This window comes from Aquarana catesbeiana, linkage group LG10, assembly GCF_042186555.1.
Source record: "Aquarana catesbeiana isolate 2022-GZ linkage group LG10, ASM4218655v1, whole genome shotgun sequence".
Classification (NCBI taxonomy): Eukaryota; Metazoa; Chordata; class Amphibia; order Anura; family Ranidae; genus Aquarana; species Aquarana catesbeiana.
The window spans coordinates 40,200,154-40,224,941 of record NC_133333.1 but is presented as its reverse complement, the minus strand read 5'-3'; the positions used below and the strand labels follow the sequence as shown (position 1 = coordinate 40,224,941).

Sequence of the window (24,788 nt, the reverse complement as noted above, 5' to 3'; positions counted from 1 at the left end):
AGCAAAATCCAGTAGGAGCTCCAGAGTATAAAAGAGGAGAGGCCCTCTAAGTGTAGCAATATGGTTATATTTAATGAAGGAACAACATTTAGTAACTCACATGGCTGATTGTTAAAAGTGGCACATCTAAGTATGCAGGCATCCGGGGTAAAGCTGTCTGCAATTGTGACCGGGAAGACTACCCTGAAGTAGAGCGTTCTGAAAGCGAGACTAGAACCGCTCGTGCAGTGCTGCGTGGAAGGGACGGCGTCAATGGTGAGGAGGATGGGCTATATGGCCATCTTTTTCCCCCCGGATGCCTGCATACATAGATGTTTTAATCATCAACCATGTGAGTTTCTAAATGTTGTATCTTCATTAAATGTAACTGTATTGCTACACTTTGAGGCACCTCTCTTTTACACTCTGTGATATGACGCTACTTGTATATCAAGACATTGCTTGTATATCAAGTCAAAATGTATTTAAAAATGATGCTGGTCTTGCAAAACGCTCTCAAACCAAGGTTTTACTGTATAAATAAAGATCATAATGCACCTGATCAGTTTCGTAAAAATATAAAAACTATGTGTAACTGTTAAAAAGTTAACAGAGCTATGATGATAATAAATGAATACTGAATCAATGCATAACCGAATAATAATAATAATAATAATATGTATGTAGAGGTATAAGTATAGATATGGACTTGTGAACTCTTAAAAAGATCAATGAAAATAAAAATATAAATAAAGATCATAATGCACCTGATCAGTTTCTTAAAAATATAAAAACTATGTGTAGTTGTGAAAGTTAAGAACAAACAGATCTATGATGAAAATATTTGAATACTGAAGCAAAGCATAACTGAATAATAATTATACATAGATGTATGTAAAGGTATAAGTATAGATATGGACCTGTGAACTCTTAAAAATATCAATGAAAATAAAAATAAGGATCATGATCATAATGCACCTGATCAGTTCCTTAAAAAAATAAAAACTTTGTGTAATTGTTAAAAAATGTGATCAATAATACTGATATAAATGATAAATTATGATAGAAAACATAGAAGATACGCATATAGAAGAGGGAGAGAAATCCAATATCAATTACATGTTTCAGAACTCGTATATGGCACCTTTGTATACTCAATGCACCAATGTGGTTATTGGAAGATAACAGTTAACCTGGACTGACTCCCCTATCGGTATGTGTAAACAGAGGTAGGTGGACCGCCTAAGTCTCTGTAGAAAGCAGACATAGATACAATGTATTGTTTAGATGTAGTAACCTATATCCTAGAATGTTGTTCTTAAACAGTGTTAATGAGGTGGGGGGTTGGTCCTTATTCAGATGCTAAACTAGGAAATTCCTAAGATTCTATTCAACTTGTAAATCAGAAAGTCAGGCTTTGTCTCTCAACTTCATGAATTCCCAACAAACAGCAGGGGTCGGGGCAGACAGGCGGGGGGGGGGGGGGGGGGGGAGGGGAGCAGCACCTTGCAGGTGATGCAGAGATAAGGTGAATAGGAATGGTCACATGGGGCGAGGCTGTGACAAAGAAAGGGAGGTGATTGAAACCTCTGGTCACAATATCTGCTGTACTCTCCCAGATTTGGCTCGGTGCTGTATAAATACAAAACTCTGGAAAGATTTGTCATTCTGCACCTTTGTTTTAAGACATCGCTACAACACAGGTAAGTTTCAGCTATGGTGACTTTTCTTAATGGTCCTTTTTTTTGTATGTGGCTGCTTTTTGCAATTTTGCATGGGCAATGAACTATACTGATGGATAAGAGCAGAACACTTATATTTTATCTATCTATCTATCTATCTATCTATCTATCTATCTATCTATCTATCTATCTATCTATCTATCTATCTATCTATCTATCTATCTATCTATCTATCTCTCCATAAAATGACAGGTGAACAAAATATATAGAAAAACAATCAGGTTGATTTACTGAAACTGGAGGGTGCTAAATCTGGTGCAGCTGTGCATGGTAGCCAATCAGCTTCCAGGTTTTATTGTCAAAGTTTAACTGAACAAGCTTAAGCTAGAAGCCGATTGGCTACCATGCACAGCTGCACCAGATTTAGCACCCTCCAGTTTCAGTAATTCAACCTGATCGAAATATATAGAAAAACAATCAGGTTGATTTACTGAAACTGGAGGGTGCTAAATCTGGTGCAGCTGTGCATGGTAGCCAATCGGCTTCTAGCTTAAGCTTGTTCAGTTAAACTTTGACAATAAAACCTGGAAGTGGATTGGCTACCATGCACAGCTGCACCAGATTTAGCACCCTTCAGTTTCAGTAAATTAAACTCAATGGAGTACATCATAGCCAGGTAAATACACAGAACACTCTGAGGTTGATTTACTAAAGCCAAATATACTGTGCACTGCAAGTGCACTTGCTCTAGCTCCGAGGGGAAGCTTACAAATGAGCGGATGCTCTACTGATTTCTATTATCTAATCGTGCAAGAAAAAATCCAGTTTTGTATTTTCTTTGCATGTGATTGAGTATTCTTTGCAATGTGAATATTTACCTCATTTACTAAGCTCAAGAGCAACTGTGCTTGCAGTGCACAGTATATTTGCCTTTAGTAAAATCAAACAACAATATTTATAAACATGAAATTGTTAAGAATGGGTTTCTATAGGAGGAGCGGTATGAAATCATCACCATACTTTCGTGAAATTTACTATAGGAAAGATCCAATGGGAAATGTTGTTCTATATGTTGTGTCAAGTCGTAGTGAGAAAAAATATAAAAATAAGACAAAATGGGCATGTCTTGGTCAGAACAACTAAAGCGGGATATATATTTGGATCAAGATCAAGGGTGCAAAATTTTAAAATAGAAATCACGTAAAAGTGGTAAAAATAGAAAATATTTGGATCAAGATCAAGGATGCAACTTTCTGATCCAGAATCAAATGGAAATCACATAAAAGTGGTAAAAATACAAAAAAAATTTGGATTAATATCAAGATCAAGGGTGCAAGTTTCTGATCCAGAATCAAAATTTAAAAAAAAGAAATCACGTAAAAGTGGTAAAAATAGAAAATATCTGGATTAAAATCAAGGGTGTAAGTGTCTGATCCAGAAACAAAATTAGAAAATAGAAATCATGTAAAAGTGGTAAAAATAGAAAAAAAAAACACAGCAAAGAACAAAAAAAGAAGGGGCGAGAGTAAGGGAATGGGTGGGGGAAAGGGAACTGCATCAGGTGGGAGAGATTTCTTGATGAAAAGTGGTTCTAGGATCAATAAAATTTCACAAGTCAAGAGGATTTGATGAGATAATAGTTATCTACGGGTTCCCTGGGATCTGTGAAGGTGTATCAACCATTGATTTTTTGTATTCAGTTGAGTATAGCGTTGCCACCTCATCCCTTTAAACCTGAACAAATATTAATTACACAGGTTCTGTGGCTAACTGAATGCAGATAAGGCACTAAGTGAGTTTAATTACCACCTTAATCAGCCGCAGAACCTGTGTAATTAATATGTGTTCTTGTTTAAAGGGATGAGGTGGCAACCCTAGTTGAGTAGAAGTCCATCAATAAGACTGGGTTTTTGTCAATTAATTGTAAGTCTCATTGAGAGAGCTAGTCAAATCTTCCATTCGTCTGATGTCCTCAATGTGGCAATGGTTCCATGACATTGAGGACACCTGCTGTGCAGTTGAATAATAATGGCACAACCATGCAAGCCTACATTGGCCAAAACCTGCTTATGCACAAGACTGACCTCTGCTATATCACCAGCCTTTTCTCAGGTTGCGAAATAATTGGCTGGTAAAAAAAAAAAAATCTTGTTTTACTTAAGTTCTATATTGTTTTTCTGAGACCTGGTGGCTCAGGTGTGTCTGTGATGCTGCCTTCCCAGCCCTAGGCATCTGATTATTTCATGATATTAATAGCATCAAAACATCAAGCAGCTTTCATCCCGTACCTATAGCTGTCCTTCTACAAAGAGGCAAGCTGGTCTCATTAGGACAGAACACCAGACTAAAATATGCATTAGATAAAGGCAGTACTTCAAGCCCTAGGACATGCGTTGGCTGCAGATTAATAGACTATTTTACTGAAAACTTAGGGGATTTTTCTAAAACTTATTTGTAAACCTTTTAGATTCCATAGGTGTGGCGCTCAGTTTAGTTTCGCTGTGTTCTAGAAAAGTCTTCAAGCCCTTTCAGCACACATGAGCTGCCATCTCAATGCAAACATAGCAAGACTGACCTATTCAACACTGTGCAACCACACCTGTTTGGAGAACATGCGTCATCCACCTAACCATTGACTGTCTGGGTTTGATTTACTAAAACTGGAGAGTGCAAAATATGGTGCAGCTCTGCAAAGAAATCAATCAGCTTCCAGTTTTATTTTTTTTTGTTGGCAAAGCTAAGCTGAAGTTGGAAGCCAATTGGCTACCATGCACAGCTCTACCAGATTTTACACTCTCCAGTTTTAGGAAATCAACCTCTCTATTAAAGTGTTGTATTAAGGTGTTGATGTGCTGAAGCCCATGGTAATCCATTAGAAATGACCCCAACTCATCCAATTCTGTAAAAACGATTCAATTGGCTGCTATGGATTCCCAAATAAAAGTATCATGAATCTATCCAGAAAATTCATAACAAGTGTCACTCTTGGCTGTTTTTAGACCATATCCAAAGCATATTTTTTGCATTTTTTCATGTCTTTATGCTTCCTTTGGTATATATGAGAGATTTTGTGAGGATCTTTTTTTTTGCATGAAATCTTAAAATTAGCCCCACCCTAATATATTGCAGTGTTACGTGGAACATACTACTTGCTCTCCTTTTTCCAGAGCCTTAAGTAAACAAGTGAAAGGTATTTGCTTTTTTCTTATGTTAAAGTAGTATTAAACCCAAGAGCAAACATGTATTATATTGCGACTTACCAATTCTTAGATGTGATGGCTCCATTAGTTTTCTTTTTTTTTTTTTTAGATTTATTTTTTCACCTGGTGATCTGGCCAGTAAGGTTCCATTCACACTTGTGCGATGTGTCATGCAACTTTGGACTTCAAAGTTGCATGACAAGTCGTTCCCCATGTTTTCCAATGATACACATTCATATATGCGCGACTAAAAGTTGCACCAACTTCAAAGTATTTCATGCACTAATTTGGTCTGACTTTAATGCAACTTGAGGGCCATAATCCTCAATGTTAACCCTCAGAAGTTGCATGAAAGTCATACCTGAATGTTATACAATGCAATTTTTGTGTGCAAGAGTTGTCCATTATTACCGGACAAAGCCAAAGTCATCTCCAAGTTGCACCCATCCAAAGTTGCACTCCAACGTCGGCGAAACTTTGGAGTCCTACAAGTGTGAATGGAGCCCAAGCCTGTTTCTCAACAGAACAAGCTGTCCTACAGATTTAGGAGTTAGGGGGTTGAGGCAGACCATTTACCACTGACAGGGGTGCTTACAATGTTCGGCTTTTATTTTTTTTATTAAAAACCTTATTCCAAGAGGAAAACCAACTGTTGCTGTAGCTGTTTAAAAAGTGTTGGCTTCAGTTCAGCTTCAATTTTGTTAGTGTATCTAAATCTACTAGTATATCTAAAGCCGGCCATACATGGATCGAAATTCAGCCGATTCAGCTAGGGCAGTCCAAATTTTGATCCATATATGGGCACCCTGATTGTACACAAGTCAATCTAAACAAATTAACTAGTATACAACCACTCTGTCAGGTTTTCCCCAAACGATTAGTACCCCTGGTTATAGCCGGCAACACTAATCATTGTGTTCTGCTGGCAGGGAAGGCTCCACATCGTCAGAATGCAATAGCACTGTGAGAGGGAGTTGATGGGGAAATCGAGCCACTTTCTCTTTCCTTCAACCCGTGGTGGAGGCAAGGAAAAAAATTGGCATAATCTATTGCCTGCCTAAAGCCGGCCATAGACGGTTCAAACCTCATCTGGTTCAGCAGGGAACGGCTGTGTTTTTAACCATGTATGGGCAAGCTGATTGTACCTAAGTTGATCAATCGTACAACCAGCCTGTCAGGTTGTTCATGCAATTATTGCCAGCGGTTGCAGGAAAGAAAATCACTCAATCTATGGCCAACTTACCACTTACCCCCCCAGACTGGCAATGCTGCTGTCCAAAGGTGTCTATGTTCCTCCTTCATCCAGAGTGGGGGCGCTCTAATACAGGGGCGGGGTGTTATTGGCCAGATCACCAGTTGAAAACGGAGGGGAAAGCCTAAAAAAGAAAAGTAATGCAGCCACCACATCTAATGATTGGAATTCTGCAATATATTACGTTTTTGGTTAGGGGTTTAATATTGCTTTAAGGTTTTTCTTAGCTGGTTACCCATTTTTCTGCTTGTGTTGGTTTATTATAAAGCACTCTGGGTTATTCAGTAAAGCAGTACAGAAAACAACGTAGGATTCTAAAGTGCCATAGCAATCAGTCTGAATTTTTGAAATTTGATTAGCTGCAATGGGTAATTTCACAAGTTTCGCACATGGAAATTATTATTTTTTTTTCAATAAGTTTTTTTTACTTACTGTGAATGTTCCTTGAGGGGGATTTGGGCTTGTAAAATGTCCATCTGCTGAGTAGTGATTGCTCAGGTATACAATGCTGTGAAAAAGTATTTGCCCCCTTTCTGTTTTTTTATTTTTTTGCATATTTGTCACACTTAAATGACTCAAATCAAAAAAATGTATTATTACACAAAGATAACCCGAGTAAATACAAAATGCTGTTTTGTAAATAATGGTTTCCTTTATCAAGGCAAAAAAGCTCTCCAAACCTGCCTGGCTTTATGTGAAAAAGTAATTGCCCCCTAAACCTAATAACTGGTTGTGCCACCCTTGGCGGCAACAACTGCAATCAAGCATTTGCAATAACTGGCAATGAGTCTTTCACATCGCTGTGGAGCAATTTTGGCCCACTCTTTGCAAAATTGTTTTAATTCAGCCACATTGGAGGGTTTTCCAGCATGAACAGCCTGTGTAAGGTCATGATACAGCATCTCAATTGGATTTAAGTCCGGGCTTTGACTAGGCCACTCCAAAACCAAAATTTTGCTTTGTTTGAACCATTTGGAGGTGGACTTGCTGTTGTGTTTCGGATCATTGCCCGGCTGCATAACCCAAGTGCACTTGAGCTTGAGGTCACGAACTGATGGCCGGACATTCTCCTTTAGGATTTTCTGGTAGAGCTCAGAATTCATGGTTCCATCAATTATGATAAGTCGTCCAAGTCCTGAAGCTGTAAAGCAGCCCCAGACCATCACACTACCACCACCATGTCTGACTGTTGGTATGATGTTCTTGTTATGAAATGCTGTATTCGTTTATGCCAGATGTAACGGGACGCACATCTTCCAAAAAGTAAAATTTTTGTCATCAGTGCACAGAATATTTACCAAAAAGTCTTGGATAATGAAGATGTTTTTTGGTAAATATGAGATGAGCCTTTGTGTTTTTTGGTCAGCAGTGGCTTTGGCCTTGATACTTTCCCATGGATGCCATTTTTGCCCAGTCTTTTTATTGTTGAATCATGAACACTGATCTTAGCTGAGGCAAGTGAGGCCTGCAGTTCCCTAGATGTTGTTCTGGGTTCTTTTATGACGACCTGGATAAGTCGTTGTTGTGCTCTTGGAGTCATTTTGGTTGGCCAGCCACTCCTGGTAAGGTTCACCACTGTTCCAAGTTTTCTCCATTGGTGGATAATGGCTCTCACCATGGTTTTCTGGCATCCCAAAGCCTTAGAAATGGCTTTGTAATCCTTTTTCAGACTGATACATGTCAGTGACTTTCTTATCTGTTCTTGAATTTCTTTAGATCATGCCATGATGTGTTGCTTTTTGATATCTTTTAATGTGCTTCACTTTGTCAGACAGCTTCTGTTTAAGTGATTTTTTTGATTCAACAGTTCTGGCAGTAATCAGGCCTGGGTGTGGCAAGTGAAATTTAACTCCGCTTTCCAAAAAATTGTGGTTCATGATTCAGCCTGGGAGAGGGCAATTACTTTTTTTACATAGAGCCAGGGAGGTATTTTCCCTTAATAAATGAAATAATAATTAAAAAACTGCATCTTAGATTTACTTGGGTTATCTTTGTGTAATAATAAAAATTTGTTTCATCTGAATGATTTAAGTGTGAGAAATATGCAAAAAATAAATAAAAAAATCAGGAAGGGGGCAAATATTTTTTCACAGCACTGTACACTATATTGTCAAAAGTATTGGGACCCCTCCCTTTTACATGCACATGAACTTTAATGGCATCCCAGTCTTAGTCTGTAGGGTTCAATATTGAGTTGGCCCCCTCTTTTACACCTTTAACAGCTTCAACTCTTCTGGAAAGGCTGTCCACGAGGTTTAGGAGTGTGTCTATGGGAATGTTTGACCATTCCTCCAGAAGCGCATTTGTGAGGTCAGGCACTGATGTGGATGAGAAGGCCTAACTCAGTCTCTGCTCTAATTAATCCCAAAAGTGTTCTATCAAGTTGAGGTCAGGACTTTGTGCAGGCCAGTCAAGTTCCTCCACCCCAAACTCGCTCATTCATGTCTTTATGGACCTTGCTTTGTGAACTGGTGAGCAGTCATGGTAGAACAGGAAGGGGCCAGCCCTAAACTGTTCCCACAAAGTTGGGAGAATGAAATTGTCCAAAATGTCTTGGTGCGCTGGTGCCTTAAGAGTTTCCTTCACTGGAACTAAAGGTCCAAGCCCAGCCCCTAAAAAAACAACCACACACCATAATCCCCCCTCCATCAATGATTTGGACCACTGCACTAAGCAAGGTCCATAAAGACAGGAATGAGCGAGTTTGCACGGAGGAATACGACTGGCCTGTACTTCAACCTGATAGAACACCTTTGGGATGAATTAGAGCGGAGACTGTGAGCCAGGCCTTCTAGCCTAACAGTGCCTGACCTCACAAATGCACCAAAGAATGGTCAAACATCCCCATAGACACACACTCTTAAACCTTGTGGACAGGCAAGAGTGGGTCAACCCAATATTGGACCCTACGGATGAAGACTGGGATTAAATTAAAGTTCATGTGTGTGTAAAGACAGCTGTCACAATACTTTTGACAATATAGTGTATATGGAGAAAGAGCCAGTCTACCAAAAATATTTAATTTGTAGGTAGAATATGGTGGACTGAGTCATTCTATTTTCAAAGTGTGATCTCCCCCCTCGTAGTATACATCTACTGTGAGTGTTTCACCACCTTTGGTCCTCCTACTCCTCACAAAGCACAGGTCCTCTACAGATTTTGTATTGATTTGTCCAATTAGTCTGTCCAGTATTAAGGTATATGAGGATCAATACATACCGTACTTATTATGTCCTAGCCTTATTGCTGATGTCTTTATGTTCTATTCCAGGTCACAATGTCTTACCCAATGACCTCCCAGCCCCAGGCAATGCAAGGCTTCACTACCAGTAAAAGCGAATGGAACTCCGAAGTTATGGACTGCTGTGAAGACATGGGCATCTGTACGTATTAGAGGTTTTACAATGTACCCAAAAAGCATATCATGACTGTTGTGTTCTTCCCCGTAGTTTGCAAATTGAGAAATGGGAATGAATGAGCCTGTTGAATTGAGATTTACCACTGCTGGGAGATCTGCTGTAGCTGCAGGGGGTCTATTGTTGCTGGGGTGGTATTTTGTTGCGGGGGGGGGGGGGGGTCCATTGTTGCCGAGGGGGGTTTATTGTTGTGTTGGGTTTTCTTCCATCTATATCCCATTATGAAGATTCCCCTTCACTTCCTGTCTTGTAGAAACAGATAGTAAGCGGAAATCCTCCATTCCAGAATTGTCAACAGAATAAGTGTCCCCATTGAGAGATTTTTTTTGTTTTGTATCACTCCTACTCTGAGAACATCACAAATTATGGACTTTTCCTCATTTTCAGTCCACCTGTCACCAGCACAGATGGGAGTGAGTGAATCCTAGTGTGGGCAATAAAAAAATAAAAACTTGACTGGAATTCATCACCTCACCACCCAATCCACAACTGAAAAGAAATTCGGACTGTAGACACACTTACATTTCAGATAAAACTTTTTAAGTGCCAAGTTTTTTTTTTTTTTGGGGGGGGATATAAGGGTTAAACCGTGAATAAAAGCTGACAATTGTAAGCACCCCAGCAGTATTACGCGGCTTGTTCCAACTCCTGTCACATTTGCTGGACAGCTTTGAATGTAATTAGAAGGAAATCTAAATAAAGGCACATAAAATAATGTGGTTATTGAATACTAATACTGAAGGCCATATAGTACCAGAATCTGGTACTAGAATTAGCTGTAATTAACCATGTGCGATTTGTTTCATTCCGACTTGAAATTCGGACAAATTGTTTGCTATTACATTTGTTATAAGAGTTACAATGGTAACAAATCTGAAATGGCGAAACAAAATTCAATTTCGAATAGAATTCGAAAACAAACTCAAATTCAAAAACAAGAATAGAATAAAATAGAATAGAAAATAAAGTAATAGAATAGAAAATAAAGTAATAGAATAGAAAATAAAGTAATAGAATAGAAAATAAAGTAATAGAATAGAAAATAATAAAATAGAGTAAAGCAGAACAAAATAGAATAGAAAAAAAAAATAGCATCAAATCTAATAGATAATAAAGGAATAGAATAGAAAATAGGGTAAAACAAAACAGAATAGAAAATAAAAGAATAGAAATTAAAGGAATAGAATAAAATATATATTAGGATAGAATCAAATATGAAAAAATAAATAAGATAGAATACAACCATCTTCCGAAATTTGAATTTCAAACAGAATACATTAGATTTCGAATGCTGATTGAATTCAATTCAACCAAATTCAGAAAATTCTAATCAAATTTGAAAATTAATAAAAATGAATCCCGAAAATGAATTGAACAAATTTAACAAATGTAAACTATACAAAATTATTTAACCACTTGCCATCTGGTTCACGCCGATATATGCTTGCAAAGTGTCACATTTCCGCAAATCGCTGTATGGGTACGTCTTCCCCTTTAAGAGCCATAGCACGTGCCCGCTGCATGGCAGGGGACCCGATGCGCGTGGCACGAGGGCCAGAATGGGGATTTGCATGTGTAAACACACAAATCCCTGTTTTGACAGGAGAGAAGAGACACATCTGCTGTTTGTAGTAATTACAAACAGCGATATGTCTCCTTCCCCAGTCAATCCCATCCCCCCACAGTAAGAAACTCTCACGAGGGAACACCTTTAACCCCTTGATCTCCCCCTAGTGTTAACTTTTTTTAAAGTGGTGTAATGGTTTGTAATCTACAAAAAAAATTCAAATTTTGTAAACTTTTCATGATTGGGTGCTCAATCTGAAGGTAGGTTTTCTGCCTTAGGGCCCCATACATTGAATGGCACTCCAACCTAATGTTACAGCTGCCCTGTACTCTGCCAGAATGCCCATGCTGTGCATTGTGGCGTGCTGTGTTAAAAAAACTATTTGGGTAAAATTGTTTAAAAGTCATTTCCAGTTTGGGCATTAACCTCTTCCCGCCCGCCCGCCGGCCATCAAATGATGGCTGGGCAGTGCAGCTCTCGTTCTGGGTGGACGTCATATGATGGCTCTCCAGAATGACCGCTCTCGCGCGCTCATGGGGGCGCGCATCGTGGCGATCGGTGGTGTGTCAGTCTAACACACCACTATAACTATCTCGGTAAAGAGCCTCTGACGGAGAGGAGAGCCGATCGGCTGCTCTCCTGACAGGGGGGGTCTGTGCTGATTCTTTATCAGCGCAGCCCCCCCTCAGATGACCACCAGGATGCCGCCCGGACCCCCAGGGATTGCCACCACACTGGACCACCAGGTATGCCACTTTAGACCACCGAAATGCCAATCGGTGCCCAGGCAACTGCCAATCAGTGCCCATCCCCAATGCCTGCCATTGCCATCAGTGATGCCCAGCAGTGCCACCCATGAGTACCCATCAGTGCAGCCTTTCAGTGCCCACCAGTGCCACCCATGAGTGCCCATCAGTGCTGCATATCAGTGCCCATCAGTGAAGGAGAAAACTTACTTATTTACAAAATTTTATAACAAACAAAAGAAAAACTTTTTTTTTTTTCAAAATTTTAGGTCTTTTTTTATGTTTAGCAAAAAATAAAAACCACAGAGGTGATCAAATACCACCAAAAGAAATCTCCACTTGTGGGAACAAAATTCTAAAAATTCTGTTTGGGTACAGTGTAGCATGAACGCACAATTGTCATTTAAACAGCGACAGCGCTGAAAGCTGAAAATTGGCTTGGGCAGGAAGGGGGTGTAAGTGCCCGGTATTGAAGTAGTTAAAAAAGTGGACCCCCCAGCAGCTCCTCGTGGTATACTTTACGGATCTCAGGCGCTGTCTCCAGTAGACTTGCTAATCCAGCGCTGTGGTTCTCCTCTTCCAGGTTAAATGACATACAGCATCCTTCAACCCACTTTCTTACGCACTTTGACTTTTTCATTAACCCAAAGTTCTTCTCTCTTTCAGGCCTTTGCGGAACATTTGTCCCTTGCATTCTGGCGTGCAGAGTAGCCTCAGACTACGGAGAGTGCTGCTGCTTGCCGTTTATAGGAGGTGCCTTACTGGCCATGCGCACTGGCATGAGGGAGCGCTACCACATCCCGGTAAGGATTAGAAGACCGCATAATGAGCACAGTCATATCTTTAACTATTACAAAAATGTGTTCTTTAACCACTTGCTGACAACCCTATAGCACTTTTGCTGCTACAGGGTGGCAGCTGGGCGCTGGATCACGTATATATTCGTGATCCTGCAGGGGGAGTGCACACAGCGGTAGCAGGCTGCTTCTGCTGTAACTATTCTGTGCTATGATGTCCGCCGGCACTTGCCGATCGTCGGGCAGAGACAAAGAACGGTGCTCTGTCTGTGTAAACAAGGCAGAGCTCCATTCTGACAGGCAGGAAGGGATGGCTTTTGTGTTCCTGCAAAGCAGTGAATAAAATCCAGCACATCCCTTACTTAAAGCAGTACATTCAGTTCACAAAAACACTGGCTAGACACACAGTTAACCGTTTAATCACCCTAGATGCTTAACCCCTTCCCTGCCAGTGTTATTAGTACAGTGACTGTGCATATTTTTAGCACTGATCGCTGTATTAGTGTCACTGGTTCCCACAAAGTGTAAAAAATGTCAATGTCCACCACAATATCGCAGTCCCGCTACAAGTTGCTGATCACTGCCATTACTAGTATAAAATGAATAAAAAAAAATTCTATAAATATAACCCATAGTTTGTAGGCGCTATAACGTTCGCATAAACCAATCGATGTACACTACGGCGATTTGCGCAGCCATGCCAACCTGCCGCAGTATAACTGCGGCGGCTGGTCGACTAGCAGTTAAACATTGCAAACAGGCAATTATGTTTATGTTTAGGAAGAGAGAGGAAATCCCTGCAAATTAAAGGAATCCCTTGGGGACTCCCAGATCACCAGAACTAGTTTCCCCATTGGAAGATTTCAACTCTATTACTTTTCTGGGGACAACCTAAAAACCTACATTAGACTTACCGGTAACGGTATTTCTACAAACCTTCCAGGACGGCACACCTGAGAGATGAGGGCTCCTCCCTACAGAAAACACAATCAATTCACAGCTTGTTATAAGTCCCCACCCTTCCCCTTGATCCCCAGTGTGTAATAAAGTAATCCCGAAACCGGTTCACAAGGAGAATCACTCCACATAGGTACTCACCACCTAGTGTTCAACTCATTTTCCCTCCACATAAGGCAGGAAGTAGGCCTGCCATCCTGGAAGGTTCATAGAAATACCGTTACCGGTAAATCTAATGTAGGTTTTCTCCTATCACCTTCCAGGAGGACACACCTGAGAGGATAATCATGTAAACACAGGCCTACCAGGGTGGGAACACAGCTTGTAGGACCTTCCGGACGAAGGCCAAGTCTTGCTGTGACAACATTTCTACACAGTAGTGCTTCAGGAACATATCCTGGAACATATCCTGACTGGACCAGGTGGTCATGCTGCAGATTTGTTCCCAGGAGGCCCCTGCTTTTTCAGCCCAGGAAGTTGCTAGTGACCTGGTTGAATGGGCCTTTGCTGGTGCTGGGACTCCAGAACTCTCATAAGCCAGGGAGATGGCTCCCCTGATCCATCTCGGGACTGAGGCTTTAGAAGCCTGAAGTCCCTTCCTTGGCCCAGCATACAAAACTAGTAGGTGATTGGATATTCTAAACTCTTTTGTTCTCTGTAAATAGGTAAGGAGACACTTTCTTACATCCAGGCAAATGAAATTGAATGAAAAATGATTGAATTTTTTATTTTTTCGTTTTTTGGTTTATCACAAAAAGACTGTTATATCTTGCGTCCTATGAAATAAGGATTCTACCTTTGGTAGATACAAAGGGTCTGAGGGTGACTATCTGGCTGTATCAATAAGAAGGGTTCCTTCATGGACAGCCCTTGTAGATCCCCAAGCCTCCTGGCCGTGGTAATTGCTAACAGGAATAAATATTTTCAAGGTTAGAAACTTGAAGGGAACCTCCTATAGGTTCAAATGGGTTTGGATAACGCCTCTAACAACCTTGTCAAGTCCCATGGTGGGAAACTTTGGTGACCGGGGAAACTCTTTCCCTGGCCACCAAGAAACGTTTAATGAGGTCTTCCTTTGCCATTCTTGTATCAAGATAGACCGAGAGGGCCGCTATCTGTACCCGAAGGGTGCTGACCACTAGGCCCTTGTCTACTCCGTCCAGGAGAAACTCCAGGATAACAGGAACGGTGTGGAGGTAATCTGTTTTTCTTTGTACCAGGAAAAGAAAGTCTTCAAAATTTTTGAGTAAATCTTTTTAGTCACTGGTTTTCTGCTCAGAAAGAGGGTATTTATCACTCTTTCTGAGCAGACCTTACGTTTTAAGATCTGGCGCTCACTAACCAGGCCATCAGCTGGAAAAATTCCAGCCTTGGGTGTAGTACTGGCCCCTGCCTGAGAAGATTCGGCCTGTCTGGGAGCTTCCATGGCTCTGCCACTGCATTGAATTTTAAGGTTGCGAACCAAGCTCTCCTTGGCCACCAGGGTGCTATCAGGAGGAGCTGGCCTGGGTGCTGGCTGAGCTTCTGAAGGACCCGCGGAATCAGTGCTAGGGGTGGGAAGGCATATGCCAACCTGCTCTGTTAGGTCTGAGTCAGGGCATCTAAGCCTTCTGAGTCCCTCTCTTGGGAAATTGAGAAATCTCTTTACCTTCCTGTTCTGCCGGTTGGCGAACAGATCTATTTCCAGATTTCCGAAGCGCTGCACCAGGGTTTGAAATACCTCGGGGTTCAGTTCGCATTTTCCCTGCCTTATCGGCTGATGGCTGAGGAAGTCCGCCTCGGTGTTGCTTTTCCCCTTTATGTGGACAGCTCATATGGAGAGAACTTTTCCCTCGGCCCAGTCCAGGATCTCTTTGGATAATTCTAGAAGGGGTCTGGACCTGGTGCCTCCCTGGTGACTCAAGTAGGCTACGACAGCAGCATTGTCGGAGCTTACCTGAACCTCCTTGCTTATGATGCTTTCTTGAAAAGCTTTTAGGGCCTTCCCCACCACTTTGAGCTCCCTGTAGTTGGATGACATGCGACCTAGCAAGCCGTTCCATTGACCTTGGGCTTTCTCCTTTCCTAGGTGGCCCTCCCCCCAGGAACTGGCATCGGTGGTAACTTTTACCCACTGCGCCCATGGTCTGCCTCCCTTTAGGTTTTTGGGCACTGTCCACCACTCTAGGGAGGACAGGACCTGAGGGGTGAGCATCTCCTGATCCAGGGACTCCCTCTTTTAGGGAGTCAAGGATGTCATCTGATTCGGATTCCTGTGACAGGTGTTTGGTCAGTTTCTCCAACCAGAAATCTGCATTCCTGGCTACACTTGCTGTCTCTAAGGCTGGACCTGTGGCTGATGTATTTGTATCCCAAGCCCTTCTGAGGGACTCTGATCTACGGTCCATCAGATCCTTAATACTGCCTGCATCCCCAGAGAGGTCAGACTGCTTGGTGACTTGAGACAGAGCGGCATCCAGTCTTGGGAGCTTAAAGTATGTCTCTTCGTCACCCTCTTTAAAGAGAAATCTCCTTTTCCAAGTTTTCAGGTTCCCTCCATTCCTGTAGGATCAGATCCTTTAGGCATTAATGGAGTGAGAACGCCCTTGATTGAGCCTTGCTCAGCCCCCTATAAACCTTGTCCTGTGCAGAGGTCACTCTAGGGGTCTCTGGAATCTCTTCTGTGGTCTATATCGCCTGTAGGAGTCCATCCAGGTCCTCCAGTGTGAAGAGGTGTCTCCTTAACCTTGCATCCTCCTGTGCCTCACTTAGCTGGTCTGGATCCACCTCCCCATCGGAGTTGTGGTTTGACCTGGCTTTCCATCCCCCCCTATCCTCCTCTTCCTCCTCTACCTGAGCTAGAGGTAGTAAGTGAGAGGGTGGGAGGAGAGCACTGGGACCCCCTCTGGAGAGACTTTCCTGGGAGGATGGGCCTTCTCTAGGGGCAAGCTCCTCTGGATCAGGGCCTTGGGCTGATGACTGCCCGGCGGCCAGCATTTCCATCTGCATAGATGAAAGGAACTTCATCAAGGTAGAGGTCTCTTTCCCTGCTAATTTATTGATACACTTATAGCAAAAGGACTTGGAATGGGACTTTGGGAGCTTATCCTTACAGTACCCACATTTCTTTGAGGAGCTATGCCCTGTTGCGGCAGGAGGCTGTTTATCTGGGGCCTCCTGGGTTCCGCTGGGGGATTCTGTAAGACAAGCGATAGAGCATACATGTGATTTTACTCTGTCTTCCCACAAACTATGGGCTTGTACTGGGGGGAGGGGGGAGGGTAAGATTGGTGAAGCCCAGCCTGTTCTGGCCGGCCCAGGAATTCTCAGACCCCTTAGAAGCCAGGACCCCCCCCTCCCCTCCCTTTCCAAGGGTGGTTTCTACTCACTGGGCCCCGACCTGGATTTGCCCGCAGTTGTAGTTGCCATCCCTTCCTCCTGTTCCATGAGGAGGTTGGCTGGGTCTTGGGCTGCTGGTACTGCTTGTGGGACTAGTACAGCGAGCCGACCATTGTCCGCCACCTTGCTTTGTCTCTCCCCACCACTTTCCAAGCTGTTCTCCTGGCGTTTTTAGCACTTCTGGGTCGTGCTGTTCCGCCGGCGCCACCCACTTCCTGTGATACGGCTATGTACCAAAGTGAGGCTTGGGGCGCAGCACTTCCTTGCAAGATGATTCCATAAAATGGAGAACGGCTGGCGGTGGTGCTTTATGCACATGCAGCAATGGCGCACACTCTGAGGCCAGAGTGCTTGTGCAACCTTGAGGGTGACCTGTGAGAAGGACAAGCCTGCAAGTTAGTTCAGCCCTCCCTGGCCTCCCTAGAACCTGTCTCAACAGGGGACAATCCGACCCTCCCTGGTCATTTGGTTTTTAAACAAAACAAACATGCTGCTGTGTTCAGGAGAAACACAATCAATACTGGGGATCAAGGGGGAGGGTGGGGACTTATCACAAGCTGTCAATTGATTGTGTTTCCTGTAGGGAGGAGCTCTCATCTCTCAGGTGTGCCGTCCTGGAAGGTGATAGGAGAAATTTGTGATTTTCTTTTTTTTTTTTTTTTTTTCTCATTCAACAATAATGATAAACAGGACAAACGGAGAGGGTGAATCTCCCTAACGGGGGGGGCACAGACAGCAATAAAAACTGACAGGGGTTCTAATCCATTTGTTATACTTTAACCACTTCAGCCCCAGAAGATTTGGCTGCTGAATGACCGGGCCATTTTTTGCGATTCGGCACTGCGTCGCTTTAACTGACAATTGCGTGGTTGTGCAACGCTGCACCCAAACAAAATTGGCATCCTTTTTTTTTCCCACAAATAGAGCTTTCTTTTGGTGGTATTTGATCGCCTCTGCGGTTTTTATTTTTTGTGCTATAAACAAAAAAAAGCAAATTTCTCAGTTTAGGCCGATATGTATTCTTCTACATATATTTGGTAAAAAAAAAAAAAATCGCAATAAGTGTATATTGATTGGTTTGCGCAAAAGTTATAGCGTCTACTAAATAGGGGATAGATTTATAGCATTTGTATTTATTTTTTTTACTAGTAATTGCGGCGATCTGTGATTTTTAACATGACTGCGACATTATGGCAGACACATCGGACAATTTTGACTCATTTTTGGTACCGTTGGCATTTATACAGCGATCAGTGCTATAAAAATGCATTGATTACTGTATAAATGTCAATGGCAGTGAAGGGGTTAACACTAGGGGGCGGTAAAGGGGTTAACTGTGTTCCCTGGGAGGTGATTCTAACTGAAGGGGGAGGGGGATGACCTAGAGGAAGTGACGGATCGTGGTTCCTAGCTAATAGGAACACACGATCTGTTACTCCTGTCAGAACAGGGAAGTGTGTGTTTACACACACTCGTCCCTGTTCTGCATCTCCTGCTCACAATCGCTTGTGGCCGGTGGTCATCGCGACCGTCGGCCACGAGCATCGGCACCCCCGCTGTGCAGCGGGCGCACGCGCCTGCTATCCCGATCCCACTAGCGGACGTACAGCTACGGCGGTTTGCGGGATCGTGCCGACCTGCTGCAGTATGACGGCGGCTGGTCGGCAAGCGGTTAAATTCTGACAATAAGACACGGAAGCTGATTGGTTTCTATGCAGAGTTGCACCAGATTTTGCACTCTCCAGTTTTGGTAAATAACCCCCTGCATGTCTCTTCTGTAACAAAGCCTGTCCGCTCATTCGTTTTTTTTTGTTTTTTTTTTAATGACTTTAGTTCCTCTTTAGGGGTTAACTGGTTTTGTACAATTCTTTAGAAGAGACAAAGAAAAAGGGAAGCACAAACACCTGAGATTGTACTTTTCTGCAGCCTTTTCTGTCCTTTTCTTTAAGATAAAGTGATTGATTTTGCAATGTGTTTGTACTTCCCTTTTTTCTTTGTTTCTTTTACAAGTTACTCACATCCCCTTGTGAATGGTTTTGTAATAACTGCTGGAGACCGCACGTCCTGTAGAGAAGACTGCTTTTTTATGGACCATGCTTAAAGCGGAGCTCCAGTCTCCTTGGAAATTTTTTCCAAAAAGCACCCCCATGATTCTCGCTAGTTGTACAAAACAAATAGGATACTGTTGTAGGCGTAATCCTTCTTCTTCTTCTAAATTTGCCATTACTCGCAGGATCCCGGAAGGCAGCTAGCGACCATTGACGATGTGGGCATCTGAAGCCTGTTCCTACTTGCTTCCAGGATTCCGTGGAGCTGGCTCACGCCTGCGGAGCACTGTGTTGTTTACAGGTTCCCATAACAAAAGCAGCATCGGTGGAATTTTCCGCCCCATTGTTATGGCAACCTGTCAATCAACACAGAACTTCCTGTCTCGAAATACCGCAAGATTTCATTGAGCGTCCCTAGGACTTCTGCGATAGATGACGCCGATATTCCTAGGGAATCGCCTAATGACGAAATCACCTAGGCGGCACGGTCAGGAAGTATAAAATATAGGAGAAAAATAAGGTATTTAGAAATAAAAATGTAAAAAATATTACCATTAGACTGTTCTGGGGGTGGGTATTATCTTGCAAGGAACATAAAAAAAAAATGGGTGGAACTCCGCTTTAAAGTGGTTTTAAACCCACTAAGAAAAAAAAAGAAACCTGCAAGACAAAGGCATAATGAGCTAGTATGCATAGCTAACTCATTATGTAATACCTTAGATCAAAGCCACTGCAGTGGTCCTGGCACACCGGGTTATTTCCGGGTACTGCAGGGCTCTGGCACTGTAATCGGCCGGATCCGTGATGACGTCACTCCAATGCATGCATGCCGGGAGCCGCCGGTAACAGCACAGCAGCTGAAGAAACGGCACGAGCGAGATGTTTCTTCAGTGTGCATGTGCCAATGACGTCGGCACATGCTGATACAGTGAATATCTCTTAAACGGTGCAAATTTAGGAGATATTCACGGTACCTACAGGTAAGCCTTATTATAGGCTTACCTGTGTGTAAAAGTGGTGTGTAAGGGTTTACAACCACTTTAAAGAGGTCTGTATGGTGTTGGCACAAAGCTCGTTTGGCTGTATTTCTATAGATCTCAGGAGTGCAGTTAGTTCTGCACTCCTGTGACCGGTTTTCAGCAGACAGCTAAAGCCCGCTGATGTCACAGAGCCAATCCAGGCTTGGGCAAGATCGTGACAATGAAGTCAGGATCCTCCCACATGCCTGGACCAGCACCTGGCTTAGCCTCTGAGCCGGTCCCTACTGAATTTTGATCCATGTATAGCCAGTTTTGCCCGTAAAAGATCTACTAGCAGGATCAACAAATAATGCAAAAAATTTTGCAAGGAGGGGTCGATTAAATTCTGATATGGTAATACTATTGACAGACTGTATTATGGATGTATGTATTTTTTTTATTTTGCCAATAGTTTCACTTTAAATCTCTTTCCTTTAGCAACCAGGTTGATTTTTGCTTAATCTTTAAAGCTGTTCTCCAGGATAAGTAACTATTGTCCAAATACAAGAAGCCTGGTGCCCAGGGCAAATATGCTAAATTGCACCCCCATCCTTCATCATGTGCAAGCTTATGAGGAAGAGAAGGAGAGCAAACACAGCCCAAACCTCTTCCTGGCTCTTTCCTCCTCTCTTTGCCAATTCCAGCGCTGGGCTGACAGAAGTAGTGATGCCGCTGTCACTACTCCTGTCAGCCTTATGGGAGAAGAAACTTGCAGCGCCCCCATCTCTACCATACACACTATGCCCAGGGCAGCCAACCCTTCTCCCCACCCCTTGTCCCCGGCTCTGGGCCTGTGTAAGGTTTCTGTTATCTTGGTGTGCTTTGGGTCTTTCTTTCAGATATATATGCAGTAACCCAATGTAAACCCTCTTGTTTGTGCTGCAGTTTCCCGTAGTCAAGACCAGCCACTGCTGTTCTCTCTTTGTGCAGAATGATTTGTCTTGTCTCTGCCCCCTCCTGTAGTTTTCGGCAGGCAGGGTGTAGTGGGTGGACCTACTTGGCCCCGCCCACAGCTCTGCTCTCTACACTGGATATGTACAGCACAGTGATGATATCACTGTTAATTTTCACAGTAATATCTAGGGTTTGAAAAGGCAATTAGAGTACACAAAGTAGATCTTTATAATTTTGTGCCCATAAGGCATTTAAATAAAAGCTTTTGTGCTCAGTTTACTTTTAATAATTCTTAAGTCTATGTTTTTAAATAGTCCATGATGTCTAAATTCTCTCTTTGTCCTATAGGGAAGTATCTGCAATGACTGCATTTGCCTCACATTCTGCGGAGTGTGCACCCTCTGTCAGATGGCGCGTGAGCTGAAGGCCCGGAACTGAGGAACCAATAGCATAATGGTGTCGTGGCGGGCATCCATGGACTGTTTTTACCTTTTAAGAGAACCTGAAAAAATCTGAAATCTCATTGAAGATGGAGAGGTTATCCCATGCATTACCACTGACCCAACTTCCCAACCAACCACAGGAATAACTGTCATTTGCATGCATATAACATTACTTTATTAAATTGTGAAAGCATTTAGAGCTTGTATTTGAAAACTGGATTTTAAATTGTATGTTTGTTTCCCTGTATATATGCATTGACCTACCATTAAAAATGAATGCTAGTGCCCTATTGCCATGCATGACATTAACACAGATGTTAACACACACTGAAAGGTGTGAACGGTCTTCAAATCAGTCTACCGGCCCCTTGCAAAAGCTGCAATGCATGCAGTGGCTGCTGCATTTTAAAGAAATGAATCTATTTCCTAAGAAGAATACATTGGGGTGGATTTACTAAAGGTAAATAGACTGTGCACTTTGCAGCTGCATCTGCACTCATTTTCCCCAGAGCTTAGTAAACGTGTGTTAAAGCTTTGCTGATTTCCATCATTAAATCATATGCAAGCAAAAATGCGTTTTTTCAAAATTTTCCTTTGGCTTGATTGGGTATTCTTTCCAAAGTGAAGCTTTACCATATTTACCAATCTCTGTGGAAAAGGAGTACAACTACACTTGCAAGAGATTTACTAAAACTGGAGTACTCAGAATCTGGTGCAGTTCTGCATGTAGCTTCTAACTTCAGCTTGTTCAATTAAAGAGGTGTTCCAGCCCCCCCCCCCCATGAAAAATTAAGTCAGCAGTTACAAATACTGCAGCTGCTGACTTTTAATATTAGGACACGTACCTGTCCAGGTTTCCCGCAATGTCAGCATCCCAGCCAATTTTCGGATCAGCGGCCGGGTGCTGCCTCCGCCATTTCTGGTAAGGGAAGCCGACATACTACTGCATATGCGCGAAGTGCGCTGCCCTTTCTAATTGGCCCGGCGGCGGAGGAAGGAGGCCGTACTTCTGAGGGACGGTGCCATCTCCGGAAGTTGGGAAGGGGTACCTGTCAAAAACAGGTACCTGTCCCCCCCCCCCCTATAAGGTGCCAAATGTGGCACCGGAGGGGGGAGACAGATAAGCAGAAGTTCCACTTTTTTGAACTCCGCTTTAACCTTTGACAAATGTGGAAGCGGATTGGTTTCCATGCAGAGCTGCACCAGATTTTGCACTCCAGTTTTAGTAAATTCACCCCATTTTGTAACACCTTATGGCTATGCAGGGCTGCCATCGGGGGGGACAATCCATACACATGTAGGGGGCCCGGGCATCCTGAGGTGCCCGGGCCCCAGGGGCAGGGTTTTTTTTTCTGCCAGAACAGAGTTCCGCCACCTCCGATCCCTAGGCCCAGGCCTAAAGCTGTAAAAGGGGCCCCAAAATTTCTGATGGCTGCCCTGTGGCTGTGTAATGGTAATTAGGTAAATCTGGGCAATCTGGTAGGAATATTTTGTCAATGGGGGATGTATTAAATGGATATGTGGTTCAAGCTGTTGGCAATCACAGTATACAGAATATTAATTTTGGATGGAGTTGACCTTCAGAGAGGAAATATGTAATTGGTAATAGACATATTCACTAAAATTAAAGCAAAAATTGTTCAAATTGTAGCTGTTTTTCTGGATATTATTCCTTTAAGACACTCTCGTGTATCTGGCCATAGTGATTAATGAGCATTCTATACTAGAAATAATCTCTGCTGTACATAGATAATGAATATATGGTGTTGCCTATCTCAACCATTCAGTTGCGTCCCTTGGTTTAACGCACTAGGAAAAAGGAAAGTTCCGTTGTGCTTGTTGCAACCAACACCATCTATTTATAAGCTTTTCATAGCTGTACAGAGATTACAAGGCCAATATTCTGTTTCCTTTATCTGCATGCATGGATCTCTATTTTTTTTTATTAGGAAAATAAAATTTAAATGATTACAAATGTTCCTGGTATAGAATCTATTTTCTAGTGTTTTGCAATCTAAAGGATTAGTCAGGTCCACCCCAACCGTCAATACATTAGACGTACGTTCAATCAGTAAAATCTCGTCTAAGTTTTAACTTGTTAATAGATCTTCAAAAGTAAATTTGACTGCAGGTCCCTGGTATGGTGTCCCCTAGAAAATGTTGATTCTGAAAGGAAAATAAAGGTTTTCTGACCAATCTGTTGGGGTGTACTTATTTATGCTGAGCACTGTATAAAACGTTCTACTTATCTATAAAAAGGGTTTCCCAGTGCTAAAGCTTTCATACAATTTCTAAATTGCCGCATTTGTCAGAAGCCAATATAAAGGAAAAGTAGCGGTAAAAAAGCAGTTGTGATTTTAGCCAATCATTGTTTTGTACAATTGTCCTTTAAGGGGGGAGTGTGGCAGGGTGTGTGCCCTATGCATACAGTACTTCACAAAAGTGAGTACACCCCTCGCATTTTTGTAAATATTTTATTATATCTTTTCATGTGACAACACTGAAGAAATGACACTTTGCTACAATGTAAAGTGGTGAGTGTACAACTTGTATAACAGTGGAAATTTGCCCCCCTCAAAATAACTCAACGCACAGCCATTAATGTCTAAACTGCTGGCAACAAAAGTGAGTACACCCCTAAGTGAAAATGTTAATATTGGGCCCAGTTAGCCATTTTCCCTCCCATTATCGTGTGACTCAGTGTTACAAGGTCTCAGGTGTGAATGGGGAGCAGGTGTGTTAAATTTGGTGTTATCGCTCTCTCTCTCATACTGGTCATTAGAAGTTCAACATGGCACCTCATGGCAAAGAACTCTGAGGATCTGAAAAAAAGAATTGCTGCTCAACATAAAGATGGCCTAGGCTATAAGAGGATTGCCAAGACCCTGAAACTGAGCTGCAGCATGGTGGCCAAGACCATACAGTGGTTTAAAGCAGAGGTCCACCCTAAAATAAAAAATTAGATTAATCTTCTCAAAAAATATGTAAAAAAACATTTGAGAAAAAAAAAATTTTTACTTACCAGAAACCCCTGTTGCTAGGCAATCTTCCTAATCTGCCTCTTCCTATTCAAAGGCGCTTCCTACTCTTCAGCAAGCTACCTCGTTGTCTTCTGGGACATGTGTGTCCCCCAAAAAACAACAGGGCCATTCACAAAGCGTCGGGCGACTCGCGCATGCGCAGTAGGAAACGGGCAGTGAAGCCGCAAGGCTCCACTGCCTGTTTCCCTTCGTTAAGATGGCGGCACTGATCCGGTGGACGGATCGGCCTCGGGGGGCCGACATCGCAGGCTCCCTGGACAGGTAAGTGTCCTTATTAAAAGTCAGCAGCTACAGTGTTTGTAGCTGCTGACTTTAAAAAAAAAAATCGCGGTTGGAACACCACTCTCAGGACAGGTTCCACTCAGAACA

General features: G+C 42.6%; 1 protein-coding gene across 1 annotated transcript; it reads left to right on the top strand.

Moving 5' to 3' along the window:
* Positions 1-1,525: 1,525 nt before the first annotated feature.
* Positions 1,526-23,353, top strand: LOC141110608 (cornifelin homolog). Its single transcript, XM_073602047.1, has 4 exons — positions 1,526-1,682; positions 9,385-9,496; positions 12,509-12,645; positions 21,284-23,353. Exons 2-4 carry the CDS (start codon positions 9,391-9,393, stop codon positions 21,371-21,373), a joined length of 333 nt encoding a protein of 110 aa, XP_073458148.1. The 5' UTR covers positions 1,526-1,682; positions 9,385-9,390; the 3' UTR covers positions 21,374-23,353.
* The last annotated feature ends 1,435 nt before the right edge of the window (positions 23,354-24,788 follow it).